The sequence below is a fragment of the Canis lupus genome, chromosome 28 (assembly GCF_011100685.1).
Source record: "Canis lupus familiaris isolate Mischka breed German Shepherd chromosome 28, alternate assembly UU_Cfam_GSD_1.0, whole genome shotgun sequence".
NCBI classification, from domain to species: Eukaryota; Metazoa; Chordata; class Mammalia; order Carnivora; family Canidae; genus Canis; species Canis lupus.
In genome coordinates this window covers 9,303,968-9,330,615 of record NC_049249.1, presented here as the reverse complement: position 1 = coordinate 9,330,615, position 26,648 = coordinate 9,303,968, and the positions used below count along the sequence as shown (strand labels likewise).

General features: G+C 42.8%; 1 protein-coding gene across 5 annotated transcripts in view; it reads left to right on the top strand.

Moving 5' to 3' along the window:
- Nucleotides 1-1,021: 1,021 nt before the first annotated feature.
- The window catches only part of ALDH18A1 (aldehyde dehydrogenase 18 family member A1), a 46,815-nt gene continuing 21,188 nt past the window's right edge, over nucleotides 1,022-26,648 (top strand). Inside the window, exons 1-7 of one of the 5 annotated variants that reach the window (XM_038578336.1) lie at nucleotides 1,022-1,232; nucleotides 5,082-5,197; nucleotides 13,173-13,396; nucleotides 20,629-20,778; nucleotides 20,866-20,970; nucleotides 23,448-23,600; nucleotides 24,030-24,120. In XM_038578336.1, the coding sequence (XP_038434264.1) occupies nucleotides 5,110-5,197; nucleotides 13,173-13,396; nucleotides 20,629-20,778; nucleotides 20,866-20,970; nucleotides 23,448-23,600; nucleotides 24,030-24,120 (811 nt within the window). In that variant the 5' untranslated portion in view covers nucleotides 1,022-1,232; nucleotides 5,082-5,109. Of the gene's footprint in view, nucleotides 1,233-5,081; nucleotides 5,198-8,440; nucleotides 8,678-13,172; nucleotides 13,397-20,628; nucleotides 20,779-20,865; nucleotides 20,971-23,447; nucleotides 23,607-24,029; nucleotides 24,121-26,648 lie in introns of those variants that run through there. The other 4 variants (XM_038578335.1, XM_038578338.1, XM_038578337.1 and 1 more) reach the window with 4 other exon arrangements.

The window sequence follows — 26,648 nt, the reverse complement described above, 5'->3', positions numbered from 1 at the left end:
ACCTCCAAACACCTCTCCTGTCACGTCCCATACGCAGTCTCTTCTCTCTAAGACATCTCATGCCTCTGCTTACGGCATTCCTTCTTCCTCATATGATCCTGCTTCCCATTTCTAGGTAAGTGACCTACTTTTTGTCCTTCAAAGCACAACTCAAATGTCTCTTGTCATTTTAAAGCTTTGCCTGAATCCCTGGGTACCCTTCTCTAGCGTCAGTCGCACTGTGTTGTAATCATTTACTCACACGAAGACGTGAGTTCATCTTAGGGGAGGGACCATGTCTTCCTCCACACCAAGGGAATGCCTGGCACATAAAGTGGGCAATGTTAATGAATGAGGAAATGAATAAGCAGGCCCAGCAATGTTCTCAAGAAGGGGAAGACCTTTTCCTTAGGGTCTCTGACCTCTGCAGTCAAGGGCTGTGCAGCTCCCGGCCTTACCTGCCCAGCCCTGCCTGCGCCTGTACAAAACATGCGCTCTGAGGAAAACCTAAGTAAGAAAGAGGGGGACTCTGAGTTCTAAATTCAAAGGTGGATCTGCACTCACCTTTGGAACAGTTCCCAATTGTCAGGGATTTAATGCAACTTTTTATTTTCTTTTTAATTCAACTATTTTTAAATGCAATACTTTCACCAATCGCCTTGCGGAGCAAGAGTTGGGCTAGGACCCTTGGGGAAACCTCCAGACGGCCAGGGGGGCAAATCGTTTTATTGCAGTGACAAAGTCTTCGCGTTTAAACAGAAGTTTGCCGAAAGTGTGGATTCTTTAAGTACAGGTATGTGCAAGTTGCTCCCACCTATTTCGGAGGCGCGCCTGGGCTACGACGCTCCACACCGACCGCCCTCGCGGCGTCCACCAGCAGCTCCGGGAGCCAGGCGGAGGCCCCGCCTCCCCGGGAAGCCCGCGCGGCCGGCCCCTGGCGCGGCGAGGACGTGCGCCGCGAGCTGCGAGCCCCGCCTCCCGGCGTCGGGCCCGGGCGGGCGGGGGGCGCCGCCACGTGGAGCGCAGCCCGGATTCTCCACGGCGCCTACGCTGTTGCCGCAGCGTGGCTCCGGCTCGGCCCTTCGCCCCACGTCAGCGGCGGAGGCCCCGCGGCCTGCGTTGACTCCGGCGCCGCTGACGTAACGTCATCTTGCGGGACGTGGACGGAAGAAAAAGGGGAGTAAGCCGGCGCCAGGCTCTGCGCGGCGTGGAGCGCGGACCAGGCGGCGGGGCCGGGCGGCGGCGTGCAGCAGGTACGTGGCGGCATGGCGCTGCGCCCGAGCCTCCGCGGGGGCTGAGGGGCGGCGGGGTGAGGCGGCTGAGGGGCGCCGGCCCGCGGCGGGGTGAGGGGGCTGAGGGGCGCCGGCCGGCCGCGGAGCCGGGCCTGCGAGGGGGTGTGGGCGAGGGCCGAGGGGGCTGAGGGGCGCTCGGCCGCGGGCGGGTGAGGGGGCTGAGGGGCGCCGGCCGGCCGCGGAGCCGGGCCTGCGAGGGGGTGTGGGCGAGGGCCGAGGGGGCTGAGGGGCACTCGGCCGCGGCGGGTGAGGAGGCTGAGGGGCGCCGGCCCGCGGCGGGGTGAGGGGGCTGAGGGGCGCCGGCCGGCCGCGGAGCCGGGCCTGCGAGGGGGTGTGGGCGAGGGCCGAGGGGGCTGAGGGGCACTCGGCCGCGGCGGGTGAGGAGGCTGAGGGGCGCCGGCCCGCGGCGGGGTGAGGGGGCTGAGGGGCGCCGGCCGGCCGCGGAGCCGGGCCTGCGAGGGGGTGTGGGCGAGGGCCGAGGGGGCTGAGGGGCGCTCGGCCGCGGCGGGTGAGGAGGCTGAGGGGCGCCGGCCCGCGGCGGGGTGAGGGGGCTGAGGGGCGCCGGCCCCGCGGCAGCGGCCTGAGCGGCCCGGGCGGGGAGGCCTCGGGGCCGAGGGGCTTGGGGTACCTGACCTCGGCGGCCACCCTTGGTTTCTCCCACGTGGAGGAACCGGCCCCGGCGGAGGCCTGACGGCTCGGTGGATCCCTTCCCGGGAGTCCGCGTCAGCAGCTTCAGCGCACCTGCGTCGCCGCCGCGGTTTGTAACCGGCCTCACGCCCGACGCGCAGCGGCCTGTGTGCGGTCTCTGCGGCCCGCGCGGGCTTTCGTGACCCGCTCTTTCAAAAGCAGGCCCCAGGGCTGCCCAGGTGGCTCAGGTTCTTGACGGCAGGGTCACCCCAGGCAGGCTCCCTGCTCGCTCTCTGCCCCTCTCCTCCACTTGTGCGCTCTCGCTCTCACTCTCTCAAATAAATAAAATCTGTAAGAAAAAGGGGGGAAAAAAATAAAGCAAAAACCGAGCCCCCAGCAGCGGGGTAGTTGGCTCACAGTCACCCTTTGCAATGTGGCACGCCAGGGCTCACCCAGACTCCCCCACCCCCATCATTATTCTGCTCTGAGGCCGCCGGATTTATCACCCCATCTTTCTCTTTTGAGAGGCGAACCATAGACCAAGCCTGTGGGTCCTGGGTGAGGTTTGTTGGGACTAAAGTTAGTTCTTTGTCCAAATCAGTAAGATAAAGGCATTCTGTTTAAAACGAGTAAAAGAAGTACTTGGGAAACTGCCTGAGTCAAAACATGGAAACTTTTTTCAACTGATGACATCCAGTCTAGACACACACATAGCCTTTGCTCCCAAGAATCAGCCGTCTGCGTTTTGAGAGCATAATAAACTCTGGCAGGAGAACCATTCGTTGCAGTCAGAGGTTGTATAGTGCAGGGGAGAGGCCAGGAAGGCTTAGTTTCTAGGTCAGTCTTGAACCTAACAAGCTAGTGACCTTGAGCATTCAGAGCTGTCAGTTACTCTTAGGTAAGAGAGATGAAAACAAGTATAATTTGTAATTATATACATTTGAGAATATATTGAATTCTGTGCCTGTGACACATCCTAAAGGAAATAAAGAGAAAGTTGTAGACATTAGTGCCTAAAAGAAGGAGCACAGCTGACATTTGTTGAGCATTTGTTATACCCAAGCATTCCATGCATTGTCTCATTTAATTCTCAAAATAATCTCATGAGGCCGTTACTGTTATTATCCCTCATTTACAAAAGAGGAAACTGAGGCTTAGAAAGATTGAGTAACTTTCCAAAAGGCACACAGCTAGCAGGTGCAGAGCTGGAACCCAAATCTGCCCAGCTCCACAATCCAGGTTCCTTGTCCCATTTACCATGCTGTCAGTGGGAAGTTTATAATCCAGGTGGAAAAAGTGACAGTAACCCATGAACCAGTTAAAAGCTAACCTGTAGGATTAAATCCAATTCTGAATGCTAGAGCTGCTGAGAAAGTTTTCTTGAAGGAGACAGAACTAGAGTTTTAGTGTTACAATCTGATTATTTTACCCTTTTGGTGTTCCTTTTGGAGAATTGATATGTAAATATTTGCTGTAGTAATATACTGAAGGAACATATATAAGTAGCACACAAAGAGGAGGACCTATGCCCTCCTTAAATGTCGTGCAGATAATTTTTTCTTGGGGTCTTAATGGCTGTCACAAACTGAAGTCAACAAGGTCAGCACTTAACACTTTCTGTTGCCTATGGGATGACATGTCTTTTACAACAGATGTATCCTGCCAATCTCTTCTCTCCCCTTTCTATGCCTTAGTGCAGTATAAATTGAAGAGCAATACATGCCACTCCTTGTTTTTCTTCACTATGGGGCTAACTGCTAGTCTCTTGAGATGTTTAAGAGGATTGAAATATGTTTACCAATCCATAGAGCAAAAGTTAAAAAGAAGCTTGTAAGCAAAGAGGGTGCAGTATTTTTCTTGTGAAAACAGCAATGTCTCTGTGGCATGAGAACTGCAATAATAAATAGCTTATTCTCTTGTGCATATATAGGAGGGAGCCCCCTTCTTTTTTGTGAAATAAAGTATTCTTTATCTAGAGCCTCAAGTTTAAGCCAGAAAATGCCTGTAACCTCCATATTCCCAATGCAGGTTTCTAGCCGTGCACATCCTCTATTACGAGGATGTACCCATAGTCATTTAAGATCCAGCCATTTGCAGGCATTGCACTCCCTCCCAGGAATGCAAGAGTGTGCTTTAGAATCCTGTGGGCAGGAGCAGCCGGGGTGGCTCAGCGGTTTAAGCAATGCCTTCAGCCCAGGGCCTGATCCTGGAGTCCCACATCAGGCTCCCTGTATGGAGCCTGCTTCTCCCTCTGCCTGTCTCTCTCTCTCTCTCTCATGAATGAATGAATGAATGAATGAATAAATAAATAAATAAATAAATAAATAAATAAATAAATAAATAAATCTTAAAAAAAAAAAAAGATTCCTGTGGGCAGCAGGAAGAAAGATGACAGTAACCTGTGGCCTTTCATTTCCATCCTCTTCTTGTGTCAGCAAGAGTGAAACAGATATTTCTTTTTTTTTTTTTTTTCCAGATATTTCAAATATATGGTTTCAAAATAAATAAAACAAAAAATAAAATGAAAATAAATATATGGTTTCAGAGTTCTTTGGGGAGGTCATAGCAGGAAGGTGGAGATGGCCGCTTATTGGATATTGGATGTGTTTTTTGTTTGAGACTCTCTAATGGCGTAGGAATTGTAGTAAAGATTTAGTATCAATACAGAAACATTGTACCTTAGCTTTTTTTGTCACTCAGAATATTTATAATCCTTAATTGTCATTTGCTTGCATGAAAACTAAGGAGGTCCTAGGAAAGGAAGGATAGAGTTGGAACCTGGGAAGGAGCCATTTCTTTCTTTTTTTTTTTTTTTAAGATTTTTTTATTAATTTATTTATGAGCGACAGAGGGAGGGGGGGTGCAGAGACACAGGCAGAGGGAGAAGCAGGCTCCATGCAGGGAGCCTGACGTGGGACTTGATCCTGAGTCTCCAGGATCACACCCTGGGCTGCAGGCGGCGCTAAAACGCTGCGCCACCCGGGCTGCCCTGAAGGAGCCATTTCTTGTCTCTCTTTCCTATTTACGGAGCAGGTGAGAATGTCCCTATACAAAGGAGTTTGGAGCAGAAGCCTCCCATTTTTACTCTGAGAGTATGAGGAAGTGGGAGAAAAACAAAGTTAATTGCCTATTATTTTCATTTTCATCTTTTAAAAATTCACATTTTAAAAATGTGTTCTACAGATACTTTGATCAGTGACCACATCACAGGATGTTGAGTCAAGTCTACCGCTCCGGGTTCCAGCCTTTCCACCAGCGTCTCCTACCCTGGGTCCAATCCACAGCCCTCTCCAGATCTCGTATGTACCATAGGAAACTTAGAAGTATGTGGGAAGTTTGGAAGTGTCTTTCAAACAAGGCTTTAAAGGAGAAAAAAAGTAATTTGGCAGAATTGGACAAAGACAGTAAGCAAGAAAGCAGCTTAATGATGAAATGCTCTGAGTGTTTGTATTTATCAATAAAATGAAACTTTTGGAGGTGATAGCTTTATGGTATTGACTGTGGTGGTGGTTTTATAGGTATATGCTTACCTACAGAATTATCAAACTGTACACATTAATTTTGTACAGCTTTTTGTATGTCTAATTTAAAATTTTAGAATTTTTTTTTTTAAGATTTTATTTATTTATTCATGAGAGACAAGAGAGAGAGGCAGAGACACAAGCAGAGGGAGAAGCAGGCTCCCTGTGGGAAGCTCAAAGTTTTTCAAGTAAGATGTTACTTATATTCATTTCCTCAAAGTTTTTTACAGGCTATTTTTATTCATTATTTGTTTTTATGGTTGAGTTTTAATTTTGAGACCACTGTAGATTCATGTGCTGTTGTAAGAGCTAATTCAGAGACATCCCTTAGGCCCTTTACATATTCTTCCAGTATATCATTCTAGATACTGACATTGATATAATCAAGATAAGAACATTTCAGGATCCCTGGGTGGCTCAGTGGTTTAGTGCCTGCCTTCGGTTCAGGGCATGATCCTGGAGACCTGGGATCGAGTCCCACGTCAGGCTCCCTGCATGGAGCCTGCTTCTCCCTCTGCCTGTGTCTCTGCCTCTCTTTCTCTCTCTCTCTCTCTCTCTCTCTCTGTATGTCTCTCATGAATAAATAAATAAAATCTTAAAAAAAAAAAAAAAATTTCTACCACTACAGGATCCTTTAGTTTCCTCTTTTGACTATCCTTCTCCTCCCCATCCCTAATGCCTGGCAACCACTAATCTGTTCTCCATTTCTATAATTTTATTATTTCAAAAAATGTTATATAAATAAGTCATACAGTATGTGGTCTTTGGGGATGGGTTTTTTTCCTCAGCATTATTCTCTGAAGATTCATCCAAGTTGTGTGTATTGATTGTTTCCTTTTTTATTACTCAGTAGTATTTAATGTTATGGGTATACCACAGTTAGTATAACCATTCACTCGTTGAAGGGCATCTGGTTGTTTCCATTTTTGACTGGTATGAATAAGGCTGCTATGAGCATTTGTGTACAGGATTTTGTATGGGCATGGTTTGCATTTCTCTGGGATAAATGCCCAAGAGTTCAATTGCTGGGTCATATAGTAGTTGCATGTTTAGTTATATAAGAAACTACCAAACTTTTTTTTGCAGAATGCCTGTACCATTTTTTTTTTAAGATTTTATTTTTAAAATCTTTAAAAAGGGGGGGGGGGGAGGATCCCTGGGTGGCTCAGCGGTTTAGTGCCTGCCTTTGGCCCAGGGTGTGATCCTGGAGTCCCGGGATCGAGTCCCATGTCAGGCTTCCTGTATGGAGCCTGCTTCTCCCTTGGCCTGTGTCTCTGCCTCTCTCTCTCTCTCTCTCTCTCTCTCTCTCTCTTTCTCTCTGTCTATCATGAATAAATAAATAAAATCTTTAAAAAAATAAGATTTTATTCATGAGAGACACAGAGAGAGATATGTGTTTTGAAAGTATGTTCTCCCAGTTTATGGCTTGTCATTTCATTCCTTTAACAGGCTCTTTCACAGAGGAAATTTTTTTTATTTTGATGACATTCCATTTATCAATATTTTCTTTCATTGCTTTACATTTGGGGTCGAGTCAGAGCTTTGTATAGCCCTAGATCCTAAAGATTTCTTCCTATGTTTTTTTCTAAAAGTTTTATAGCTTTACATTTTACATTTAAGTGTATGATCCATCTTATGTTAATTTTTGTATAAGGTGTAAGGTTTATTAGGTCAAGGTTCATGGTTTTGCCTGTGGATATCTAGGTCCAGCAGCATTTGTCAAAAGGCTGTTTATCATGTTTTGAGTGGCTGCCTCCTTGATATCAGTTAAATCTTACCAAAGTCTGTCTCCAGACCTTATTGTAAGAGGACTTTCTTTTCACTAATGAAGCTTATCAGAAAAAAATCTCTATTCCAAAAACCTGTTTCCCATTCACATGAAGAAGAATATACGGGAGAAAAGATCAAGGCCTGGAGCCAGGCTCCTGGGGTTTTAAAACTAACTGTTCTGCTTATTTAGTAATTTTAGTGGCTTAAAACAACTATAGATTTAAGTCACAAATTTGTGTTGGACCTGGCTCAGCTGCACAGTGGTTCTATATCTGTGTCAGAACTCATTGGCTCAGGGCTGATTGTTGAGGGCTGGATGGCCTCTGGTGGGATGATGGATCATCTCTGTTCCACATGGTCTCTAATCCTCTAGCAGGCTAAACATGGCTTCTTCATACAATGATTGTAGGGTTCCGAAGTAGAGCATGCATGGAAACCACAAGGCCTCTTGCTCAGAATTTATGCCGTCTTACTTCTGCTACATTTTATTAGTTAAAGCAAATCATAGGGCTGGCCCAGATTCAAGGAGTGGGAAAACAGATTCCACATCTTGATGGAAGAAGCTTCAATGTATTGTGGCTATTTTTGCAATCTGATAATGTTAGCAAGTTACTCAGCTTCTCTGGGCCTCAGTTTCCTTATTTATAAAATGAGTCTAATAACACCAACTAACTCATAATAATACCTAACTAATGAGGCTTAACTCATGAGAATTTTAGTATGATGGTAGCAATAGGAGACACTTTTTATAATACCAGCCAATACTCAGTGTTTATTCTGTGCCAATTTTTGTTCATGCATCAATTCATTTTATTCTCTACAGTAACCTTAAGAGATAGGTGAGGTAACAGCAAATAAGCAGAGGGATTGAGATTCCAACCCAGACAGTCTAGCTCGAGAACCTGCACTTGTCCTTTTATATATCCTCTGCCTCTGTAAAAGGTGTGTAAATACCTAACAAAACTCTTAGTATATTAAGTACTCAGTATTTTTATTGTTGTTGGTTTTATTTTTAAGATTTATTTATTTATGATAGAGAGAGAGAGAGGCAGAGACACAGGCAGAGGGAGAAGCAGGCTCCATGCAGGGAGTCCGATGCGGGACTCGATCCTGGGACTCCAGGATCACGCCCTTGGCGTGAAGGCAGGTGCTAAACTGCTGAGCCACTCAGGGATCCCCTGTTGTTGTTGTTATTGTTTGTTCTCATATGTGTCATTCACTAAAGGAGGTACTTTCTAATCTTTTCCCTAGATTTTTCAATTTTTGTATCCAGATTTTTCTGGATTCTGGAGCCCTCTGTTCACTGACCATGATAAGCAGAAGGGCAGAAAAGAAATAAGAAAGGCAAAGTGACAGAACGTATACATATAAAAACAGAAGGAAACGGAAGGCCAGGAAGGGAGATAGAAATCCTATCAGTCCTCTTTTGTTCGGGCCTGGAACAGAGGCTCATTGATTGCTGAGCATAAGGACTCTGATGCTGAAAAGGTAATGGACTTTTCCGGAATGTGGATGACTATCACCTCACACCCCACATGTTGCACACACATACTTTTCAATATCCTCTCATACTAACCAGGAGGAAATGGCTTTTCTGTGGGACTTAGAGCCTAAATGAAGGCTGGGAAGATGGGAAGAGATTGCCTCTCCAGAAGCCTTGGATTTTTCCTAACTTATCAAGGCCTTCTCAGTCTCCAATATGGACTCTAAAAAAGTAGAATACACTGTAGAACATAAAAAATATCCCCAAGAAAGGTAGGGTCAATCTGAGAGTAATACAGGTCCTTGGCATTGTGGAACAGGAAACCCAAAAAGCCCCGGATCCCATAGAACTACCTGATGCTAGAATCCATCAGATGTAATTGAGCCTTGGACTTGATTGAAACCTTATTCGTTGTTGTTTCCTCCTCTTGAATCTTGTCTGCCCTGGTCTGCTGTGACCCAGTTGCCTGCAGCCAGAATGACCCTTGACTGCCTGGCACCAAGGTGTGCTGGTATCTTTGCTGATAAAGACTGTGGATCAGGAGCCTCTTTCATGCTAACCTGGCTGCTAGATTCTGATAGGTGTCTGCCATTTGATCACCTGCACTGACATGCTTGCCAACTACCTGTGTCCCTAGGTGCCCTCTTACACTGATCCACCCATGTTTAGCACTCTCTAGGACAGGACAAGGCCTGCAGGGACAGGAAAGAAAAATGGCTATCAGGCCTAGTCCTGACAGCTATCAAAGGGATTCGTGATAAGTTGGGTGTAGCTCTCTGTGCTTTGCAAATAGCCACTAATGATCCCAGGTCCAAACCCCAAGTCTCCCCGTCTACCAACCCTCTCTCTATCAGGTCAGTGAGGCCAGAATTATATTTACAACTTTAAAGCTTAGACTTAGGCATATATATTGTTTATGATAAGATCACTGAGGACTGAGCCACAGTAACTATATTGATGAACTTCATGAAGAAAGAGGACTCTCCACAGAACTTAGGCCCAGCAACAAACCAGCCAAGTAGCCCTGGGACTCCCCCTGCAGGAAGAGCAACCCCATCTGTGGGTCTAGGAAGAGTGCCAGGTCCCAGTTCCATCCCAGACAATGGACTTACTGAGCATCTTTGTGCCAGGAACTATACTGCGAGCCTATTGTGGAAAAAAAAGTATCATCTTTCTTGTATCTCCACAAACCTGAAACATAATCACTTTTTAAAATTGTCATTTAAGAGAGGGCAGAAAGGCCTTTTTACTGATTCATTAAAAATACTCATTCCAGGGACACCTGCGTGGCTCAGCAGTTAAGTGTCTGCCTTCAGCTCAGCGCATGATCCTGGAGTCCTGGGATCAGTCCCACATCGGGCTCCCTGCATGGAGCCTGCTTCTCCCTCTGCCTGTGTCTCTGCCTCTCTCTCTCTGTGTCTCTCATGAATAAATAAATAAAGTCTTTAAGAAAATAAATAAATAAAAGAAAAGTACTCATTCTGGGACACATGGGTGGCTCAGTGGTTGAGGGTCTGCCTTGGGCTCAGGGTGTGATCCTGGGGTCCTGGGATCTAGTCCTGCATATTAAGCTCCCTGCGAGGAGCCTGCTTCTCCCTCTGCCTATGTCTCTGCCTCTCCCTCTGTGTCTCTCATGAATAAATAAATAAAATCTTTTTAAAAAAAAGAAAGAAAGAAGAATACTCATTCTAGGGATGCCTGGGTGGCTCAGCGGTTGAGCATCTGCCTTTAGCTCAATGTGTGATCCCAGGTCCAGGGATTGAGTCCCGCATTGGGCTCCCTGCAGGGAGCCTGCTTTTCCCCCTGCCTATGTCTCTGACTCTCTGGCTCTGTCTCTCTTTCATGAATAAATAAATAAAATCTTAAAAAAAAAAAAAAAAAAAAACATTCTAAGATTTGTGTGTGAAGGAGGCAAAGAGGGAGGACAACACACAATGATTTTCTAGTCCATGAGAATAAGATTCTGCTCACTTTACCCTCCATTGTTACAGCATAGAGAGAACCGTATAAGCTATATTATAGTTAGAAAAGTTAGTGGTCAGGAGTTAGAGATAGTGGCTCTAGAGAAATCTGGGAAATCTGTCTGTAAATATAAAGGGAGGTGATAATGGTTTATTCGAGTGGACAAAGTTACTCTGTAATAGTACCATTATAGAATGGTGGTCCAAAAAGTAGCTTGGAATGATTACTATAGTAATTCATTCAAATATTTATTAGTTGTCTGTAATGACACATAGAGAACTCTTTGAGGTGGGAGTACCTGAAGTTTAGTTCTGCCAAAGACTTGTATTACTCATCTTGACTTGCTTCTTGCAACCAAGGACTCCTACCATGAGAAGATCCATTTGCTGTGAGTGAGACTATTCATTAGCAAGACCTCACCTGTCCCTCTGCCTGTGCACTCCTTCTTCTATATCAGTTAAAATTGGGTCAGGTGTAATAGAAAATCCAAAATAATAATGGCTCAAACAAGATAGAAGTCTATATTTCTCTTTTTTTTTTTAAGATTTTTTTAAGATTATTTATTTATTTATTCATTCATAGAGACACACACAGAGAGAGAGAGAGGCAGAGACACAGGCAGAGGGAGAAGCAGGCTTCATGCAGAGAGCCTGACGTGGGACTCGATCCGGGGTCTCCAGGATCACGCCCTAGGCTGCAGGCGGCGCTAAACCGCTGCACCACCGGGGCTGCCCAAGATTTTTATTTTTATGTAATCTCTACACCCAGCATGGGACTCAAACCCACAACCTTGAGATCAAGAGTTGCATGTTCTACCCACAGAGTGAGCTGATCACCCCTCTCTCTCTTTTGAAAGGAAGCTGGGGGTTCTCTAAGAAGAGAGGCAATCCAGGGCTTTCAGAATAGTTCTGTGAAATCATTAGGCATCCATACTCCTCCTTTCCTGTTATTCCAGAGTTCTTGATGTTTTTCTTGTAGTCTAAAATTGTATTTGAGCTCCTACCTCATTCATATGCATGTTCTAAGCAGCAGGATAAAGGAAGAAGGAAGCATTTCTCTTTTGAAGGAAATTCCTAGAAGTCCCACATGACATTTCCACATGTATCTCATTAACTTAGGCACATGTCCATGTCTAGCTGCACAAAATGTCTGGGAAATGTCTTGACTGGGGGCATTGTGCCCCGCTCAAAGTAGAGAAGTCTCTTAATTAGTGAGAGAAAAGGATAATGCATAATTAGTAAGAAGCCAGCAGGAGGAGTTGGATGCATGAATAGTGGTAAAGGGATTCAGTGCCTGTTTTACTTTTGGCTTTATACAGGTATATATTTAGCTTTTTAATTAAGATTATATATAAATATATATGAGTGTGTGTGTATGTATGTAAAATACTTGCTTCCTTAGAATTCCTGTATAGGATTACTTAGAGGCAGATATCCAAAGAGATTGAAAGTATCTGACTCCAACATTCCTTGTCCTTTAGAAAGCTATCCAGTTTTGGGCCACCTGGGTGGCTTAGGCAGTTGAGCATTTGCCTTTGGCTCAGGTGATCCCAGGTCCTGGGTTTGAGCCCTGCCTTGGGCTCTCTGCTTAGCAGGGAGTCTGCTTCTCCTCCCTCTGCCTGCTGCTCTCTCTACTTGTGCTTTTTTTTCCCTCTCTCTCTCTGTCAAATAAATAAATAAAATCTTAAAAAAAAAAAAAAAAAGCTATCCAGTTTTTTTAACCATTGTTACAGATATCTGGAATCATACCACCATGTCAGAAAATTTGTAGGTGGATTAGTTACATTTTTTTACTACTCATACCAGTTACTTTGCTCTTTATTGTCTTTGCTAGTCAGGCTCACTCTCTTTGTAATGGTGTGGTTTCTTTAAAAGCACACATTTTTTTGATGATGAAAGCAACATATTTTTATTGCTTAAATTTGGAAGACATAGACAAGAATAAGGAAGAAAATTAAAATCACTTGTAATTCCATCAAAAATAAAACCACTAACATTTTGATTTATTTTAATCTTTTTTCTGTTCATTTAGACACATATAGGGAACTAACATATGAGCATTTTCCTATGTTATTAAAAATTCTGAAAAAGTTATTTTATTCTTTTGCCTTCTTTGGATGTTTACTTTGCTTGTGATTTTTCCTGTTATAAATAACACTGATGAATAGCCTTCTGATACAACTTTTTGTTTCCATCTCCAGTTAGTTTCTTATAATAAATTTTTGGACATAGAATTACTGGGTCAAAAGATGTGGACATTTTAAAGACTTGGTATATTTTACCAACTTGTTTTAGGAAAGATTGTTTTGTTTAAACTCTTCACAATGTTTGAGTATATCTAGGACCTGTGTACTGGTATAAAACTCCACACAAGATTAGATAAGAACATGCTGGATGTACTGGCTTTTTGATTTACTGGTTTTACTCTGTTAAGAATGATAAAACTACTTTTTGGCTGACCTAGTGAATATTGTACATGTACCTTTTTAATGAGAAATTTATCTTCTATATTTGTCTTTTTTCTTGCATTTCACTTTGGGAGCTGCAGATCGTGTCCAGCCTTCAACCATCAGGCATGTCCGTTCTTGGAGCAACATCCCCTTTATTACTGTTCCCCTCAGTCGTGCACATGGCAAATCTTTTGCCCACCGCAGTGAGCTGAAGCATGCCAAGAGAATCGTGGTGAAACTTGGAAGTGCTGTAGTAACCCGGGGGGATGAGTGTGGCCTCGCCCTGGGGCGCCTGGCATCTATTGTTGAGCAGGTAATTTGCCAAGGTGGAAAATTCTAGTGGACAAAAACAGTATGGGGTTTTTATTTTTAAGCTGTCAGTTCAGGTGGTTTTGGTTTTTTCCAACCCTAATTTTATCCCTAACCCACCGTAAACCATCAGTTCAGGTGTGTCACTTTGTAAAAATAATTTGAGTACAATAGATGTAACCCAATCTGAAAACTGTTTCCAGTAAAGGCACCAGTGCATCCTGTATCCCAGGGCAAGCAAAGGAGATGTCAAGGAGTAAAGTCGATTTCGTGCAGTTCATCTCTCAGGCTTCTTAGTGATAAGGAGCTGTATATGTCAGTGATTGTTAATCTTGGCTACACATAAAAATTGTCTGAGGGGCCTAGAGATTCCTAGGCTTCACAGTCTCTGGGAAGGGGCTCAAGCACCTGGATTTTTAAAGTTCCCCAGGTGACTAATAGGTACTCAGGGTTGAATACCCAAATGGATGTTTGTGAATATTGAGCTTTTTTTGTTTCTATTTTGCTAGGCTTTTTTTTTTTTTTTTTAACTAGGCCAATAATATTGAAGTAAATATGAGCTATCATTGCAAAGATTTTCCAAGTTGAGATATTTGAAAGGATTCAGCAGACTCCACAGAGAATACCATATAAGACTTTCATTTAAAGGCAAAGGATAGAAGGCAGTAAGAGAGAGAGTGCAAGTAGGCATTGGGGTTCTGAGGGACATCTATGCACAAGCCCTCCAGTGTCTTTATTTGTACAGACTGCAGTCTGTCCCCAGATCGAATTACCAAGAGATCTGTGTAGGGAATCTTACCTTTGGGAGAGCTCAGAACAGAAGTTTCCAGTGGGGATTTTATGCCCCACTGGCTGTGCAAGCAAGCCGGGCTGACTGTAGACTATCAGTAAAAATTGACCTTCAGAGTTAACCTGGAGATTTTAGACTTTAAACATATTACAGATCCCATACCTATCTTTGCCAAGAGCAGGTATCAGTAAACCTTTTTTTTTTTTTTTTTTTTTTTTTACAAAAGGCCAAATAGTAAATAGTTTAGGCTTTGTAGGCCAGATGGTCTCTGCCTCAACTACTTGTCTCTACCATTGTAGCAACAAAAGCAACCATAGACAATATGTAAATGAAAGGGCATAGCTGTGTTCTAGTGAAACTTTATTTACAAAACCAGGTGCAGGCGAAATTTGACTTGCTGGGTAAAATTTGCCAGCCCCTGACCAAGAGTCAAAACCCAGACATCCAAGCATCATGGTTAAACTAGATTTTTTTCTTCCTGTCTGTAGCTCATCTCTGTCCTCCATAACCATAATTTTAGGTTTTAAAAAACAAGTTTATTAAGAAGTTTGTATTAGGAAACTGCTAACTGAAACTTGATGGAATTTTTTTTTAATATTTTCTGTAATCAGTTTATCAGATCTGCCTCCCAGATTGAGTCCATCAGATCAATTCATTTTATTTTATTTTTTATTTTTTTAATAAATTAATTTTTTATTGGTGTTCAGTTTGCCAACATACAGAATAACACCCAGTGCTCATCCCGTCAAGTGCCCCCCTCAGTGCCCGTCACCCATTCACCCCCACCCCCTGCCCTCCTCCCCTTCCACCACCCCTAGTTCGTTTCCCAGAGTTAGGAGTCTTTATGTTCTGTCTCCCTTTCTGATATTTCCCACACATTTCTTCTCCCTTCCCTTATATTCCCTTTCACTATTATTTATATTCCCCAAATGAATGAGAACATATAATGATTGTCCTTCTCCGATTGACTTACTTCACTCAGCATAATACCCTCCAGTTCCATCCACGTTGAAGCAAATGGTGGGTATTTGTCGTTTCTAATGGCTGAGTAATATTCCATTGTATACATAAACCACATCTTCTTTATCCATTCATCTTTCGATGGACAGCGAGTCTTCTTCCACAGTTTGGCTATTGTGGACATTGCTGCTAGAAACATCGGGGTGCAGGTGTCCCGGCGTTTCAATGCATCTGAATCTTTGGGGTAAATCCCCAGCAGTGCAATTGCTAGGTCATAGGGCAGGTCTATTTTTAACTCTTTGAGGAACCTCCACACAGTTTTCCAGAGTGGCTGCACCAGTTCACATTCCCACCAACAATGTAAGAGGGTTCCCTTTTCTCCGCATCCTCTCCAACATTTGTTGTTTCCTGCCTTGTTAATTTTCCCCAATTCTCACTGGTGTGAGGTGGTATCTCATTGTGGTTTTGATTTGTATTTCCCTGATGGCAAGTGATGCAGAGCATTTTCTCATGTGCATGTTGGCCATGTCTGTGTCTTCCTCTGTGAGATTTCTGTTCATGTCTTTTGCCCATTTCATGATTGGATTGTTTGCTTCTTTGGTGTTGAGTTTAATAAGTTCTTTATAGATCTTGGAAACTAGCCCTTTATCTGATATGTCATTTGCAAATATCTTCTCCCATTCTGTAGGTTGTTGTTTAGTTTTGTTGACTGTATCCTTTGCTGTGCAAAAGCTTCTTATCTTGATGAAGTTCCGATAGTTCATTTTTGCTTTTATTTCTTTTGCCTTCGTGGATGTATCTTGCAAGAAGTTGCTGTGGCCAAGTTCAAAAAGGGTGTTGCCTGTGTTCTCCTCTAGGATTTTGATGGAATCTTGTCTCACATTTAGATCTTTCATCCATTTTGAGTTTATCTTTGTGTATGGTGAAAGAGAGTGGTCTAGTTTCATTCTTCTGCATGTGGATGTCCAATTTTCCCAGCACCATTTATTGAAGAGACTGTCTTTCTTCCAATGGATAGTCTTTCCTCCTTTATCGAATATTAGTTGACCATAAAGTTCAGGGTCCACTTCTGGGTTCTCTATTCTGTTCCATCGATCTGTGTGTCTGTTTTTGTGCCAGTACCACACTGTCTTGATGACCACAGCTTTGTAGTACAACCTGAAATCTGGCATTGTGATGCCCCCAGCTATGGTTTTCTTTTTTAAAATTCCCCTGGCTATTCGGGGTCTTTTCTGATTCCACACAAATCTTAAAATAATTTGTTCTAACTCTCTGAAGAAAGTCCATGGTATTTTGATAGGGATTGCCTTAAACGTGTATATTGCCCTGGGTAACATTGACATTTTCACAATATTAATTCTGCCAATCCATGAGCATGGAATATTTTTCCATCTCTTTGTGTCTTCCTCAATTTCTTTCAGAAGTGTTCTATAGTTTTGAGGGTATAGATCCTTTACCTCTTTGGTTAGGTTTATTCCTAGGTGTCTTATGCTTTTGGGTGCAATTGTAAATGGGATTGACTCCTTAATTTCTCTTTCTTCAGTCTCATTGTTAGTATATAGAAATGCCATTGATTTCTGGGCACTGATTTTGCATCCTGCCACGCTACCAAATTCCTGTATGAGTTCTAGCAATCTTGGGGTGGAGGCTTTTGGGTTTTCTATGTAGAGTATCATGTCATCGGCGAAGAGGGAGAGTTTGACTTCTTCTTTGCCAATTTGAATGGCTTTAATGTCTTTTTGTTGTCTGCTGAGGCTAGGACTTCCAGTACTATGTTGAATAGCAGTGGTGAAAGTGGACATCCCTGTCTTGTTCCTGATGTTAGGGGAAAGGCTCCCAGTGCTTCCCCATTGAGAATGATATTTGCTGTGGGCTTTTCATAGATGGCTTTTAAGATATTGAGGAATGTTCCCTCTATCCCTACACTCTGAAGAGTTTTGATCAGAAATGGATGCTGTATTTTGTCAAATGCTTTCTCTGCATCTAATGAGATCATATGGTTCTTGGTTTTTCTCTTGCTGATATGATGAATCACACTGATTGTTTTACGAGTGTTGAACCAGCCCTGTGTCCCGGGGATAAATCCTACTTGGTCATGGTGAATAATTTTCTTAATGTACTGTTGGATCCTATTGGCCAGTATCTTGTTGAGAATTTTTGCATCCATGTTCATCAGGGATATTGGTCTGTAATTCTCCTTTTTGGTGGGGTCTTTGTCTGGTTTTGGAATTAAGGTGATGCTGGCCTCATAGAACGAATTTGGAAGTACTCCATCTCTTTCTATCTTTCCAAACAGCTTTAGTAGAATAGGTATGGTTTCTTCTTTAAACGTTTGATAGAATTCCCCTGGGAAGCCATGTGGCCCTGGACTCTTGTGTCTTGGGAGGTTTTTGATGACTGCTTCAATTTCCTCCCTGGTTATTGGCCTGTTCAGGTTTTCTATTTCTTCCTGTTCCAGTTTTGGTAGTTTGTGGCTTCCCAGGAATGCATCCATCTCTTCTAGATTGCCTAATTTATTGGCGTATAGCTGTTCATAATATGTTTTTAAAATCGTTTGTATTTCCTTGGTGTTGGTAGTGATCTCTCCTTTCTCATTCATGATTTTATTAATTTGAGTCTTCTCTCTTTTCTTTTTAATAAGGTTGGCTAATGGTTTATCTATCTTATTAATTCTTTCAAAGAACCAACTCCTGGTTCTGTTGATCTGTTCCATAGTTCTTTTGGTCTCGATTTTGTTGAGTTCTGCTCAAATTTTAATTAACTCTCTTCTTCTGCTGGGTGTAGGATCTATCTGCTGTTTTTTCTCTAGCTCCTTTATGTGTAAGGTGAGCTTTTGTATTTGAGTTCTTTCCAGTTTTTGAATGGATGCTTGTATTGTGATGTATTTCCCCCTTAGGACTGCTTTTGCTGCATCCCAAAGATTTTGAATGGTTGTATCTCCATTCTCATTAGTTTCCATGAATCTTTTCAATTCTTCCTTAATTTCCTGGTTGACCCTTTCCTCTTTTAGCAGGATGGTCCTTAACCTCCACGTGTTTGAGGTCCTTCCAAACTTCTTGTGATTTAGTTCTAATTTCAAGGCATTATGGTCTGAGAATATGCAGGGGACGATCCCAATCTTTTGGTATCGGTTCAGACCCGATTTGTGACCCAGTATGTGGTCTATTCTGGAGAAAGTTCCATGTGCACTTGAGATTCAGTTCAGTGTATTCAGTTGAGTTTGGATGGGATCAATTCATTTTAAAGTTTGTTTTGTTTTATTGTATTAGAGAGCACAAGTTGGGGAAAGGGAGAAGCAGACGCAGACTTCCTGCGGAATAGGGAGCCTGACATGGAACCCCAGGATTATGACCTGAGTTGAAGGCAGATGCTTAAGTGCTGAGCCACCCAGGTACCCCAGATCATTATAACAGATATTTATAAAAGGGCCATATTGTGAGAGACTTTACCAATGTGTAATTGTTATCTCTGCCCTTGGGCCGGAATTGGGACTCCCAAAGCAATTAGGTGATTGTTGAAAGCAGTAAATAATCAAGTGAATGGGCCTAAATCTTTATTGATGTTCAGTTCTTACAATCTGTGGCCAGTGGAAGCCACTTTACATTGGCTCCTGAGTCCATCTAACATGATCAAATGCCTTGGATAAGACCATTGATTCTATGTATTAGTAGTGCCCTGATCTAGAAAGCCTGTCCCTGGGGTCCATGGTTAATTGGTGACCTAAGCAAACCATTACCAGGGTCTTCCCACTGTTTTCATCAAGCTTCTCCTCTGCTCAAAACCTTCAATCTGCTTTCAAGACTGAAACACAATTCCTTTACATGACTTCCTGCCTAATAGAATGATCTACTTTATTTCCCATTCTCCCTGGCAAGACCACTACCACTACTTTCAAGCTTACTTCCTCCCTAGCCCACCAGCATATCGTATTCATTCCTGCCTTTGTCTCCCACCTGGAATCCACTCTTAGAGCCTCCTCTTCCTCAGAACCGCTTGGTTGCACAACTCCAAGGGCACCATTCACACTGCACTTAGCAGCAGATACAAATCCTACCAGTCTTGGAGGCCCAGGCTGAGTCCCAGAGGGCCTTAATGAGCATAACTGTATTCTGACTTGACTTTCCCATCTTTGGGTTCCTCAGTCATTGTCATTTGGCAAGCTAAAAAAATGGAGCAGGGCAGCTGAGTGGCTCAGTAGGTTAAGCGTCTGCCTTCGGCTCAAATCGTGATCCCTGGGTCCTGGGATCGAGTCCCACGTTGGGCTCCCTGCCCCACAGGAAGTTGGCTTCTTCCTCTGCCCCTCCCCTTGTTCTTTCTTCCTTGCTTACTCTCTCAATAAATAAAAATTTTAAAAAAACGATTGGAGCACTGTTATAACTGATTGGATCTTTTCTATTGAGATACTGAAATGTTTTAGGTAACACTGGTTTTTTGGATATATGCATATATAGTCTGTCTTTTAGCAGTTACTGCTGAAATATTTATAGATGAAATATGTCTGGTGCTTGGGATTGGTATTAAAATAATGGCAGAGCTGGCTGTAAAGGCAGGACTAGAGAGTGGGAAATTGGCATGAGAGATAGTTGTTGAAGCTCGGCGATGGGTACACGGGGAATTATAAAACTATTGTTACCACTATGGTTAAGTATGAAATTTTCTTTTTTGTATAGTGCATTTGTTAATATTTCTTAAGTTATTTATTTATTCATTTTAAGTAATCTCTACACCCAACATGGGGCCTGAACTCACAACCCTGAGATTGAGTCACATGCTCCTCTGACAGCCAGCCAGGCACCCCAAGTATGAAATTTTGTATGATAAAAAGTTATTTTTCAAAATGATTCATCATAGGTGTTTGAGTTCCTGAGCCAGCTGAGAGGGCTCAAACATCAGGAAGAAGGGACACATTAGGAATACGGACTTTATTTGTAGCTTGAATCTTTGATTCTTTCAATGCACATCTGTCCAAAGTAGGGAACAAAGTGACGACAGCTGGTCTGGGCAGACAGAACAGAGTGGGGTCAGCATCTGTCCTTGGTCTAGCCTAAGATGACCCATAGGGATCAATATACCTCAGAAAGAGCCTCAATCTCCCAGATCATGTCTTAGAACCTAATAAGCCATCTGCTAAGTTTACATTGCAGTTCCTAGTTCCAGACTTCTTTTTCTGGAACAATTAGGCCTTCTATACTATAGACTCCCAGTGGATACCATCAAGTGCTGTGGATGTCAAAGCTGCCTGCACAGCAGAATCCGCTTACTCAAAATTCCTGATACCTGTCTGCTATCTACTTACCAGATTTGAGTTAGCATCTAGGAATCTGTATTTTTACAAAACAACCTGGGTGGTTCTTCCAAAGCCAGCCCAGTGCTGGTCCTTAAACCAGCATTTGGGATCCACTCCATCATCTGTCCTACTTGAGTCTCTTGTGAAGAAAGGAAAGAGATGATATAGGGACTTGCGCCTTTTCCTTTCTCAATGTCAGGTGTCAGTGCTACAGAATCAAGGCCGAGAGATGATGCTTGTGACCAGTGGAGCCGTAGCCTTTGGCAAGCAACGCTTGCGCCATGAGATCCTTCTGTCTCAGAGTGTGCGGCAGGCCCTGCACTCGGGGCAGAACCAGCTGAAAGAGATGGTGAGTGTTACTTCCCCAGCCCTTTAATGGGTCCACAGGCCTCCTTCCCTCACTCCCAACTGCACTATATCTATTTGTGTGTTACAGGCAATTCCAGTCTTAGAAGCACGAGCCTGCGCAGCCGCCGGACAGAGTGGACTGATGGCCTTATATGAGGCCATGTTTACCCAGTACAGCATCTGTGCTGCTCAGGTGAGAGGCTTACCTTTACAGAGAGGTGTAGGACCTATAAGGATGATTCCCATGGAACAAAGGAAAGATGAGCTGGGCTCCAGAGCCGGACTGCTAGGATACAGTCTTGACTTTACTACTTGTTAGTTGGGAAGTCTGGAGAAAGTCTTGAGGTCTAACCTTTTTGTGCCTGAGTCTCCTCATCTGAAAAAAAGAAGGTAATATCAGGGCTTACTTGAGAGGGTCTTTGGAAGAAGTTAATGAGAAAATATATGAAAAGCATTTAATGTAGTGTCATTCCCAGTAGTTATTAGCATTTGTTATTGTACTAGTAACACTTAATGGCTACTACTATAAGTGTTTATATTCCTAAAGACAATAAAGTTAGATGTCTTTATTTCGTTGGGTTGCTTCTCTTTGTACCTGATTGCCTTGTATAATAAATTTCTATCAGGCATTCAAAAAAAAGAGTAATGTCTGTGGTTTGTTTTCATTCATTTAGCAAATATTTATTGAGCACTTACGGTGTACCAAAAAGTGTGTTAGGCATTGGGGATACTGTGGTAAACAAATCAACCATGGTTCTAGTCCTTACGGAAATTATACATTTTTAGTGAGTGGTCACCCCTGAATGTTCTAGAACCTTCTTACCACATTTTTTACCTAAATTTCCAGAATTTTTTTTCAGTTATATCTTTAGTCATCAGTACAACTACACACTAGAAAACATGTAAATATCACAAAACAACTAACAGTCACTTCACAAAACATTTGAAAAATTTTGAACTCCCCAAGTTATTGCCTTTGCTGCCCCTGATCCTACCATTTACACAGATATTATTTTACATATCTGATGTTGTTGTACATACCTTTCAAGTCTTTGGTCTTTTCATTTCCTACTGCTTTTTCTGTTTTCTCCATAATTCTCACAGTGTTATCCACAGTGATATTGTAGTATTGTTCCAAAGTGTCATTGAGTAACTGAACTGAAGCAGAAAGGCATGGACTTGCCTACTTGTTGTCTGTAGCTGGGGACCCCACTCTCTTAGATTTTTTCCTGTTAGCATAAATATAATAGAAATCTCAATTTCTGTCAGCCACAATTATCACCTCTCTTATCCACAATCCAATGATAATTTGAGTCTTTAGTGTTTTAAAAGTGTCTGGAGCCAAATGAGGAAACTTAGGTCCAGTGACTATGCTTTTGGTTTTTTCTCCCGGGTATGATGCTTTTTGAGTTTTTTTTTATTTGTTTTTTAATTTTTATTTATTTATTTATTTTAATTTATTTTAAGATTTTATTTATTTATTCATGAGAGACAGAGAGAGAGAGAGGCAGAGACATAAGCAGAGGGAGAAGCAGGCTCCATGTAGGAAGCCCGATGTGGGACTCAATCCTAGGACTCTGGGAATACCCTGAGCCAAAGGCAGATGCTCAACCACTGAGCCACCCAGATGTCCCACTCTCCTGTGGTTTCTTGTTGTCTTTAGTAACCCTGTTTTAAAGACCATTATCAGGGGTGCCTAGTGGTTCAGTTGGTTGAGCATCTGACTCTTCATTTTGGCCCAGGTCATGATCTTGGGTTCCTGGGCTTGAGCCTGGCATTGGGCTCCACACTCAGCAGTGTGTGCTTGGGATTCTCCCCCTCTTCCTCCTTTCCCCAACCCTGCTTACATGTACGTTCATACTCTCTCTCTCCCTCTCTAAAAATAGAATCTTAAAAAAAAAAAAAAAGATCACTATAAGTGGCTTTTGGAAATCTCTACCAGGTTGTTTGTCACATTTTAACCTTAAGTACAGCAGCTTATTTTTTCTTCATAAAAATGAAATTGATTTGTATCCTAACAGACTTCCCTTCTCCACTCACATACTTTTCTCTTTTAGGGCTCTTCCCTGAACTAAGTTTTGTCTAGCTCTTCTTTCAGTTTGTGGCTAAAGACTCACCTTCATAAACCTCTCAGACCAATCCCACTACTCAGATAGTCTTTGCTAAGTGCAGCAACGGTCAGCTACTAGAGCAACAGTGGCAGCCCAGCCTGATTCTGTTTTGTCCCATAAACTTCTCCAAGCAGAGCAGGCCATCTTTCACTCACCAGATATTTCAGTGCCTACTGTGGCCAGCTCCTGAATCAGATGCTAGAATACAGAGATATTTTAGAGATTAATGGATGGCCATCTCTTCCCTGAAAGTGTGTCTCTTGAAAGTTCATACATTAATTTTTTAAATTCAGTAAATAGAAGAGATTTAACAGCTCTTTGAGAATTAAAGTACTTTTACAAGAAGTCTTGAGCATCCTTAAATATTCCAAGTGATTCATTTTTTTTCCCCATCTTTAAAAGAATTGGTTAAACATCCAAAGATGTATGTTCCATTGCAATCTGTATGGGATCCAGAAACCTAGAGTTTAACTCCTCTCCTCCTAGCATCTTTTGTATGCTGTTGCTGGGACATTCATAATTTTCCCCCTTTCTACATTTTTGATCCATTTAATTTTAGATTTTGGTGACCAACTTGGATTTCCACGATGAGCAGAAGCGCCGGAACCTTAATGGAACACTTCATGAGCTCCTCCGAATGAACATTGTCCCCATTGTCAACACAAATGATGCTGTTGTACCCCCTGCTGAGCCCAATAGTGATCTCCAGGGGGTAAATGTGGGTAAAGTATTCCTAAGGGTTGAGCATGCTGGAGACTAATGCCATGCTATGCTGCATGTACTAACACCAGAAGTTTGGCATGAACAAGATGGAGAAATTGGGATAGAAGCTGGCCTCATGGAACAGTGGCTGCATAAGCTCTTCTGAAGTCAAGGGGTCTCATTCTGCAGGGTGAGGTGCTGTAGTGATTTCACATGGTGCTATGAGCATGGCTTGTGTGTAGCAATGGAAAAGGGTGCATGTTTGGAAATGGGGTGGCCAGTAGACACAGTGTTTTACAGACAGAAGGGGCCTATGAGAGCTGTTATCTACACACTTGAAAATTAATTTTGCCTGCCAAAACCAGCAGAGTGCTTCTGTGAATGTCTTCTTGAACTGTATGGCTTTCACTCACTTTTTGACTTTTTACCTGCATTCCAGGTTATTAGTGTTAAAGATAATGATAGCCTGGCTGCACGTCTGGCTGTGGAAATGAAAACTGACCTCCTGATTGTTCTTTCAGATGTAGAAGGTACAAAGTAATGTCCTTTCCTTTTATTCAGCCTTTGTTTTAAATACTAAACATGTGAGCACATGAATTCCCCTCTTTGTTGGAGTCCTTCTGTTTTTTTATTTTTGTTTTACTGTGGACCATTATTTTCTGAGTCCTTTGGCCTGACAAAGGGTTTTTATGGCTCTAAAGAAGGTAAGGGAATCTAGGAGATACAGTGTGAATGCTGAAATGTTGTCATTTCCAGGAACTTCAGGTTTTGTTTTGTTTTGTTTTTTTAGAACAGCATTATTGGGGATCCCTGGGTGGCTCAGCGGTTTAGCACCTGCCTTCGGCCCAGGGCATGATCCTGGAGACCCGGGATCGAGTCCCACATTGGGCTCCCTGCATGGAGCCTGCTTCTCCCTCTGCCTGTGTCTCTGCCTCTCTCTCTCTCTCTCTCTCTCTCTGTGTGCCTCTCATGAATAAATTAAAAAAAAAAAAAAAAGCAGCTTTATATAGATGTAATTCACAGCTCACCTATTTAAGACTTAAAATTTAATTCATTGATTTTTAGTATATTCATACAGTTGCTCAACCCTGACAATAGTTTTATTTTTTTATTTTTAAAGATTTTCTTTATTTATTTGACAGAGAGATCAAGCAGAGGAAGCAGCAGGCAGAGGGAGAGGGAGAAGCAGGCTCTTCATGGGGCAGGGAGTCCAATGCAGAGCTCAATGTGGGGCTCAATCCCAGGACCCCAGACCACAACCCAAACCAATGGTGGACACTTAACTGAGTGAGCCACCCAGGTGCTCCCTGACAACAGTTTTAGAAAAATTTTTATCATCCCAGTAAGAAACCCCGTACCCCTTAGCCGTCACTCCTCATTTCCTCCGACTCTCCAGCCCTAGGCAACATCTCATCTACTTTCTCTTTCTATGGCTTTACCTGTTACGGACATTCTGTAGAAGTGAGGTCACACAATATGTGATCCTTTGTGACTGGGGTCTTTCATTTAGCATAATGTTTTCAAGGTTCATTGATCGACGACAACATCTGTCAGTATTCCTTTTCTTTTTATTGCCAAATACTACTCCATTGTGTACATGGTACCACATTGTATTTACCCATTCATTAGTGGACAGACATGCTACTGTGAACATTCGTGTCCAAATTTTTGTGCGAACGTGATTACCTAGGCACAGAATTGCTAGATCATTTAGTAATTCTGTGTATGGTTAGCCTTTTGGGTTTTTTTGTTTGTTTTTTGGGGTTTTTTTTGTTTTTATTTTATTTATTTATTTATGATAGACATAGAGAGAGAGAGGCAGAGACATAGGAGGAGGGAGAAGCAGGCTCCATGCTGGGAGCCTGACATGGGACTTGATCCCGGGACTCCAGGATCGCGCCCTGGGCCAAAGGCAAGCGGTAAACCGCTGAGCCACCCATGGACCCCCTGGTTAGCCTTTTGAAGAAGTGCCAGACTGGTTCCAAAACAGCTGCATCGTTTTGCATTCCTGCCAGCTCTATATGAAGGTTCTAGTTTCTCCACATCCTTGCCAATACTTACCTCTTACAATCTGCCTTTTTGGTTGTAGCCATCTAAGTGGGTGTGAAGTGCTATTTCATTGTGGTTTTGATCACTTTCAGTTTTTAATGTAGATCATGAGACAGATGATATTAAATTGGAGCCAGCGCAGAAGTCCAGGCTATGTAGCCACCATGGTCTTATATGTTAATCTATTTTTCCCTGCTTTTCCCTTCCTCATAGAGGGGTCCCTCTTAACTCCAGTTTGATTCTCCATTTACTCTTCTCACTTTCTTAAGCTATTCCCATTTTACATTTTGACCCATAAGGAATGTGGTAGCTGCGTCTAAAATTGGCTAACCCTACAGGATCCCAAAGTCCCCCCTTACATTCCCAGGAGATTAGAAAAACCTGTTAATTCCTCAGCCCACACCCAAGACAGGCTCCTTTGGCAGGACTTTTTTTCCATTTACACTCCAGTGGTGTACAGTGGTGTACAGAGCAGGGGGCTGCCTAGTGGAGGCAGGGGCAGATACAGGTGGATTGATCTGTCTTCTGCCCATGTGGGAAGTCTGATATATACCATACTTACATGTCAGTTTCTTTACCTATAAGAAGTCTTGGTAGCATTTTAATTCTCTGTAAATTTGAAATCTCAGGATAGGAATAGCTAGATTGGCATAAGAGTGAGCCACTCTAGAGAAGGTGGCTTTTCAGTTAATCAACAGATTTTTATTAAATTTCTACTGTGCACAAATACTGTGCTAGGTGCTTTATAAACGTTAATTTATTGAATCTTTATAGCAATCCTGCAAAGCAGGTAGGTTAGCTCAGTTATTCAGATGAAGAATTTAAAAATTAAATTCAGATCAGTTAAATGTTATATCCAAAGTCACATAGTACTTAGCAGAGGCTGGTTTCAAAACTAAATCTGTTCGGTTTAAAAATCTCTTCCCTGTTTTCTATGCTGCCTGGCAAGGTACAGGACATGAGTTTGAGAGATCAATATATAAAGCCCAATTTGAACTAGACTCTAGTA